Source organism: Heptranchias perlo, chromosome 1 (genome assembly GCF_035084215.1).
Source record: "Heptranchias perlo isolate sHepPer1 chromosome 1, sHepPer1.hap1, whole genome shotgun sequence".
NCBI lineage: Eukaryota > Metazoa > Chordata > Chondrichthyes > Hexanchiformes > Hexanchidae > Heptranchias > Heptranchias perlo.
In genome coordinates, this window is record NC_090325.1 from 121,666,788 (window position 1) to 121,675,130 (window position 8,343).

The 8,343-nt window shown below is 38.9% G+C and overlaps 1 protein-coding gene across 3 annotated transcripts in view; it reads left to right on the forward strand.

Moving 5' to 3' along the window:
- The window catches only part of cnot6l (CCR4-NOT transcription complex, subunit 6-like), an 85,397-nt gene extending 77,916 nt beyond the window's left edge, over positions 1-7,481 (forward strand). For all 3 annotated transcript variants that reach the window (XM_067990819.1, XM_067990810.1, XM_067990801.1), the window contains exon 12: positions 2,553-7,481. In XM_067990819.1, coding sequence (XP_067846920.1) covers positions 2,553-2,765 — 213 coding nt within the window. In that variant the 3' untranslated portion in view covers positions 2,766-7,481. The remainder of the gene's footprint in view (positions 1-2,552) is intronic.
- Positions 7,482-8,343: the final 862 nt, after the last annotated feature.

Below are 8,343 nucleotides of genomic sequence, written 5' to 3' on the forward strand. Positions count from 1 at the left end.
GGGTACAGTTCTGGGGGCCACTTCTGTTCACTGTGTGTATCAATAATTTTGATATAACAAGAAGTACTTGCATTTATATAGCGCCTTTAACGTAGTAAAACTTCCTAAGGCGCTTCACAGGAGCGATTATCAAACAAAATTTGACGCCGAGCCACATGAGATATTAGGACAGGTGATCAAAAGCTTGGCCAAAGAGGTAGGTTTTAAGGAGCATTTTAAAGGAGGAGAGAGGTGGAGAGGTTTAAGGAGGGAATTCCAGAGCTCAGGGCCTAGGCAGCTGAAGGCACGGCTGCCAATGGTGGAGCCATTAAAATCGGGGATGCGCAAGAGGCAAGAATTCGAGGAGCGCAGAGATCTCGGAGGGTCGTAGGGCTGGAGGAGGTGAGAGAGGGAGGGGCGAGGCAATGGAGTGATTTGAAAACAAGGATGAGAATTTTAAAATGGAGGTGTTGCAGGATTGGGAGCCAATGTAGGTCAGCGAGCACAGGGGTGATGGGTGAACGGGACTTGGTGCGAGTTAGGATATGAACAGAGTTTTGGGTGAGCTCAAGTTTATGGAGGTGGAAGATGGGAGGCTGGCCAGGAGAGCATTTGAATAGTCAAGTCTAGAGGTAACAAAGGCATGCGTGAGGGTTTCGGCAGCAGATGAGCTGAGGGAGGGGTGAAGACGGGCAATGTTACGGAGGTGGAAATAGGCGCTCTTGGTAATGGGGCAGATATGTGGTCGGAAGCTTATCAGAGCCAAATAGGATGCCAAGGTTGCAAACTGTCTGGTTCGGCCTTAGACAGTGGTCAGGGAGAGCGATGGAATCGGTGGCTATTGATAAGGTGGAAGAATAGGCTAAAAAGTGGCAGATGGAATTCGATGTCAGTAAGTGTGAGGTGATGCATTTTGATAAAATGCATCAATGGTTTAAAAAAAAACAGCATCAGTTATACTCTGGTGCCATGGAAGAGTAGAGGGATTTGGGGTACAGGTTTACAGGGCATTAAAAGCACCACCTTGGGTTGCTGAGGCTGTAAAAAAAAACTAATGGAATTCTAGGTTTTATCATTAGGTATAAATTGTGAAAGGGAAGGGGTATTGATAAGCCTGTATAAAACCTTAAAACATCAGTTTGAGTACTGTGTGCAGTATCCCACTGCACACAGGATATTGAGGCTTTAGACAGGATGTAATGCAGATTCACCTGGTATGGGTAAATACAACTACGATTTTTGTTACAACAATGCAGATTACAGGGCAATGTAATAGAAGTGTTTAAAATCATGTGGGGATGGGACAGGGTCGATAGAAGTAGACTGTTTCTAGTAGTTGTAGAGTCTTGAACAAGGGGCCAGATTCAATACAGAAGATTCAGAACAGAGAAATTTCTTTAGAGTTGTGAGGCTGTGGAATTCACTTCCAGAGTTTAAGCAGAAACTGTCAACATTCAAGATTAGATTGGATAGGGTGGATGAAGGAAAAGGGGATAAAAGCCTATGGGAATAGGATGGGTAAATATGATTAGGACTATTTGCTTGTGTGAAGGGTAAACGCTGACATGGATGGACTGGTTGGACCAAATGGCTTATTTCCATGTTTTAACTTCTGCGTATTTCTATGTATGTAGCCTTGAAACACTGCTTTCAGAGTGACGTTACCTCTCTTAGGTTTCATGGTATTTTAGCTCAGAAAATAAAAAAAAAAGAATTTGCATTTATATAGCACTTTACACAACCACAAGACATTCCAAAGAGCTTCAAAGCCAATGAAGTATTTTAGAAATGTAGTCATTGTTATAATGTAGGGAAATGCAGCAACCAATTTTGCGTACAGCAAGGTCCCACAACCAGCAATGAAATAAATGATTAGAAAAAATTTTTGTGATGCTGATTTAAGGGATAAATGTTGGTTAGGACACTGGGTGAACTCCACAGCTCTTAGTCAAATAGTGTCATGGGATCGTTTACATCCACCTGAGTGAGCAGATGGCCATTTTATCATCTTATCCAATAAATGGCACCTCCCTCAGTGCTGCGCTGACATATCAGCCTAGATTATGGGCTGAAGTCTCATGAGTGAAGCTTGAACCCATGACCTTCAAAGGCAAGAGTGCTACCAATGGGCCAAGCCTGACACCTGACATTTAAGTAGCTCTGTTTAGGTTTGATGTTCATTTCTGATTCTATGCTGATAAACAGAGATGATGTAGAATAGTGTATAATAGATTTTATCCACCAACGGTGCCATAATGAGTTATTGCTGTAGTAATCTCAGGTCTGTGCTCTTAATGGGGCCAAGTATCTCCCTACAGGGAGAGAGAAGCACACAAACGCAAAGGTCATTTAACTTGGTCTGACTGAAGGGAGATTACCTACGTGCCCCCTTGTCTTTTTCTCCTTGAGCTATCTTCCAATTTTGTCCTAGAATTATGTAACATAATGGTATCCTTTATGATTGAATGTGTTTGTGATATTAACAAGGTAGAAAGGTGTTCAAAAGATGCAGGTTCATGTTAGTCAGCACTTTGTTGATGCTAATCTGGTGTCTCCTTTTTTTTGTCTCCCAGGGTGTTATTGACTACGTTTTCTATTCCAAGACTCTAATGAACGTACTGGGTGTTCTTGGCCCTTTGGATCCTCAGTGGCTTGTGGAAAACTCTATCACTGGATGTCCACACCCACATATCCCTTCTGACCACTTCTCACTGTTAATACAGCTTGAACTTCAGCTTTCCTTGCCAACATTGATGAATGGTGTACACTTACCCAGCAGGAGGTAGTGGAGCCCTGCCCAGGAGACACTGCCTGCTTTTATGGACATGTACAGTTGTAAAATCAAAATATGAAGGAGTGAAGTATGGCCTGTAAAACCTTGATTTGTTCTCTTTTTTTTTAAATATATGTGTTCTATATGTTTCTTGTATTGCTGTTTAACCATTTATTTCACTATTGTTACTAGGGCTGGAGCAAACAAAAACTTACTTTTAAATGGTTTATTACCCAGGTCTTTGGAGATACTGGAGATTGCATTCTTTACAACTCTGTAAGCATTTTCTCTCACAATGATGTTAAGTATTCATGTTTTCCTGTTGGATTGTGTATTTAATCTGGCACTGAGACATTATTACATGCATTGCCATAAGGTGCCATTGATTTATCTTCCAAAGACCGACAGGCAGAACACCTTCAGATGTTTGTTCTAAGCTTTGTCCCTGCCCTAGTTGCCTTAGATCTGTTTATACATCTGTTATTGGAATTGTGTCAACTCATTTCACAAGTTTGAGTGAGAATTTGGTGTCTTTCCATTTGCCACCCTTGGTTTCCTTGCTGCCTGTCTCAATCATATATTCTCATTGTTCACTTTAATTCTTTGGTGCTTCTCTTTTCAGCTTTTGATGGCCAATCAGAAGCTCCCCTCATCTCTCCGACCTTGTCACAACTAAGAGGAACCTCTCTTTGGGTGATCCTGAGTGGAGAGGTAATTGAAGCCAAAGGGGGTTCTGTCCAGCTGTGGCTTGGTTTGACATTACTCTGCCTTTTTTTGTTTGGAATGTGGTTCATATCTGGTTTCACTAAAGCAGATGCCCATTGCTTATTGATTTGTAGAGAGAGAGACAAAAGGTTCAGATTTTCCAAAGTGATTACTGCACATCTACTGCAGCTCATAGAAATGGCATTGGTCTTTGTAGAATTTTTAAAATATCCCATTGACTTAGAAACAGTGTTTTAGTTAAAAAAAATTGCTATATGGATCGTTTTTCTTCCCAATTGAACTGGCAGTAATAAGCTGCTTCTTGGGGAGGGGGGGTGGTGGTGACGGACACAGCCCAATGCTGCTCCATCATCAGTCAGCAGGAGGCACAATTCAATGGAGTGATTCGTCCAGACCAATCTTTACTTTCCACAATGAAAAAAACATGCAGCAATCAGTGATGGAAGTGCCTCAGAAATTGGGCATGAAGTCAAGTCAAGCACCGAAAACCTCACTCTGCACTTAGTAAGCACCATCTAATGGTGGTTAATTTTCATGTTGTGTATTCCAACAACCTACTGCACTTTATAAAGAAATGGGTTTTGATTGGCGCAGTATGTAGCACATCAGTCTAATATGCCCCCTCCCACCCAAAAAAAAACTGTGTTTCAGGAACCCACTCGCAGGATTAATTTATTTGAATCAGCAGAACATATCTTATGTGTAAAATCTGTTTTTAATTTAATATATAATAGTATTACATGAAATAAAGTTTACAAGTGGATAAGACCTATTTATAGAATTTACTAATAACCTCCTTTGATATCTTTATGACTGGATACTTGACTTCAAGATTGTCTGAAATCTGAAGTTTTAAGTCAGCACTTCAATTCTACTGCCTCATAACTTTTTGAAAGGATGTCATGTTTTTAAGGACATGAATTATGGAGCAAGATAAAGTTAATGAGAATGAAGGAGAGACCGGAGTCACCAAGTAAATCCTAAAACTTTTTTTTGTTTTGAATTCTCTTTTGGTTGAGAGAATTTGAACTTTTTAGACCCTTTTAAATCCTAAGACTTCATGTGCTTAAAATTCTTGTGATGACCCTGCTTCTTAAAACCTGATAACTTGGCTTCTTCCTTCATGCATTTTTTAATAACTACAAGCAATATAATCTTCCCATACTTCACTCCTAATATTTTGTCAGATCTGTTTGTATAAAATGGAATTTAAAATTCACCTGTAATGATTGTATATGAACTACAGAGAAGCCCATTTACTGGATTTTTCTCTTTCTTTTTTATAATTGAAAAGGAAAACAGTTTTTGGGAAAGCTTACTGTTAATAACTGCAAATTTTGTCTGCTTTCAATATCAAGGCACTCTGTTGCAAGAGGGTGTTCATCAGGTTTTCTTTGCTTCTGTATGCATTTTTCCAGAGTTCCGATAACTGTGTACTTCAAAAATATATATATATAATTGAGGGAAAGGACATTAAGAAAAAAAGATGAAATGGAGATGACTGCAGTTTGTCGTGTGTTTATCCTAGTTGTTCAGGCAAAAAAAAGAAAGCACAGTCAGATTCATGTATGTTTCTGTTATGTTTTTGTCCCTCGTTTCATAACAATGTGCCTCGTTCGATTTGCTCAAGCAGCAACACTGCCCAAGCAAGCAGAGAAAACCTGACAGGCCTTCTCCAGGCAACTTTTAAAATTCTATACAATAAATCTGTTAAGATTTGTGAGATTTTATGTAAAAAAAAACCCCACAAAAAAACAACTTAAAAACAGTTTTTTGTACAAGCTCTGTAATGTGTTTAACTTTGGTGTAAGGAGTGTGGGACATTGGAAACCGCACCATAAGTCAGGTATGGCACAATGAGTTCTGAGACCAGCTTTATTCCCATCTCATTCCCAGCACTGCTTGTCTTTTGTTTTTTGTCTTTGTGTGATGCAGGAGTACTACCTTCGGCGACAAAGCCAGCATATGCATAATGGTTTTTGTCACTTCTTGGGTATTGTGCATTTTGCTGTGGAGGGTTTCCCCTTCCTTGTTCAGTATGCTTCACTCCCTTGTCAAATGTACTTACTAACTCTCAATGGATTGAAAAGCTACTGAATTCCAGTCTTTCAAGGTTTCATATCACTCAATACAAAAGCATGTATGTTGGATAATGTTGTTTAAAATGAAGTACGGGTCTCATGACTTAAGACAGTCACAAAAGGCAGGTTTTTGTAGCAGTAATTATATATTTGTATGAATTGTATATGGCAGAGCCTGATATTCGTTATACTGCAGATAACCAAAAAATGTGCTTAATTGAAACCATATCTCAGTACCAAAAGTACACCATATAATCAGCTTTTAATTCGCCGGTGCTTTTAAAGTTCAATAAAGGAGCACTCCTAAATTGACCTAATTAAATGGTGGGTTTGCCAGACCATTTCTTGGAGGTAATTTCTAAGTACTTCTGGCATTTTTAAATTGGATCAGACTCCAAGAACTGGTAACATATATGTTGCACTTTTGTTAATTTGATCTAGATGAACTTGATTTATTTTGACACACCTCTGCCTTGCTAATCCATAAATGAACTATTAAAAGCTATGGTGGTTTTGTTGTCTGATTGTAGCTCCCCCTCTCTTTCTTACCCCTCCCCCACCCCCATGGCATTAGGGAAGAGACCAAGTTCTGATGATGGAGGACAAGTGGGTTCAGAGTGTTTGCATGTTGTACACCAGCTGTTTATTCTGTATTACAAGTTTTGTTTTTGTAAGTACAAGAAGGCGTGAGGAGTTGGTGAAATGTTTCTAGTATAGATGTGCTATGCTGCAGACAACTGAAAAGGATGTCTGTTGAGACAGTTTTTATTTGTCTCTTGCAGTTGGATGTTGGACTGTATTCTGGAAAGTAGTCTCAACACACACTTAATTTAAAAATGTAAATTTGGATAGAAATTCCAATTAAGTTTTAAATCAGCTTGGTACAGATTATGGGAAGTGGGTAGTGGGATTTTAGAGTCAGCTGTAGTTAAATAAATAATAGTTACATAGCTTGGGGATACTGCGCATATTTTTAGATGTTACGTTCATTTGCAACACCAAAAATAATGAGTGGTATGACTCTTTGAGACCTATGGCGCTTCTGTATGCAAAACCTTGCTTATATTGTATTAAAGGATTATAGTCTGTAAATGTGGTAGCAATGATTTAGTTAATTTTTTTTAACATGAATCAAACATTTTCAGCATTTGACCACCTTTATTTTTTTAACATCCTTTTTAAATAAAAATAGTTTTTGCTATTAAAAGATTATCATGGTGGTTAATAGGAAATGAAAGTGGACTGTGCTGGATCATCAGTGTCTGTATTGAACCATTGGTCACTGGATAGTATTCATTTTCCTGAACTCTGAGAAGTCGGATGTTTTTCTCCCTCTCTTTCCCCATTTCTTCCCCCATCCCCCACCCCCAACCCCCAAAATCCATGCTGTTTTTGTACGTTGTTTCTTCCTGAACTCACTCTATGGGTTAAAAATGCTCTGGTTTGGTTCGAGTAAATTGCTTCTTACTGATGTAGGTGATAATTTACTCGTACTAAATAAGTAGTAGGAAGTTCTTAGGTTTTCACCAGCTCACATTTTTTTCTTTTTTTTTAAGAAAAAAGTTACTACTCTTCAAAAAAAAAGTGAAAGCACTTGATTTACACAAGTCACTTAAGTATTTTGCATTCCCCAATATACTCTGGACTTGTGCTTTGTCTCCAGTTATTTAACTGCGAAGGGGAATAGACCAACCAAGCCAGTAACTACTCACAGTCTGTCTTTAAATTTATGGCAGCTCAGATGGGGGTGCTTCACTTGTACTACTACGTGAAAGGTTTAAAAAGAAAAAGTATTTTTCCATATGGAGTTTGGGTACTGCTCTCATAATGTATGGGGCTAAATTATGTTTGCTTGTTCCCTTGCACCTGTGTATTTTTTTCTTTCCTTTTACTGTAGGCAATAAATGGCCATTTGAAAATTGTTCTCTTGTGTTTAATGAGTTTTGCATGAAGCTGCATGGGAACAACATTGGGATTTCCATCTGCATTGCCCCCATAAAGCTGGTGAGTTGATTTTATTTCCACATTGCCATTTTATGTAAATTGTCACAGAAGGTTGTTCTGTTTGGTAGTGTAAATTGGAAACTAAAATTGCATATGCATACCCAAGTCATCTAAACTTCTCATCGTGTTGCTGCCACTCTTTTTGCTGGTGTGTTGGAGCGAAATGGCCACACGCAACGGAACACACAATTTATCTCATTAATTAACCTCCTGATAGGATATTGCCATAATCCCCCAGGAAAAAAATATCACCTAGGGTACTGTCTCTAAGAAAGTTGTGCTTTGACTGGCTAATAATGTTGTTCATAAAGTCTTATTCAGACCTGCACTTAGTTTTTTTTTCTCCCCATGACTTACAGCAGATTTTTCTACTGTGGCAGGAACAAAAAAAATCACAATTTTTGATGCATTGGTTTTGTTACGTTGGAAAGTGGTTGACAACCTTTCCTGCAGTCTCAGGGCTTGTATAGAAAATGTCCATTCAAAATTTCTCATTGTTTTGTAGTTTTGGTTTGCAGAGTTCTCACTGCCACCAGTCTGAGTAGAGGCCTGCTGCAACTTCTATGGTTTAAAAAAAATCCACAGGGAAAGCTGTTATTTAAGCTCAAAGCTATGGGGATTCAGGGTAAATCTCTGCTATGGCTAAGAAATTGGCCAAAGGGTGCCCTGAGTACTCGTTAGTATCTTCCCTCTGCACCCTGAATAACTCTTCTAAGTGGAGTGCTGCAGGGATTAGTGGGCTCATTACTGTTTTTCTAATTTCTGTTCATGACTTGACTC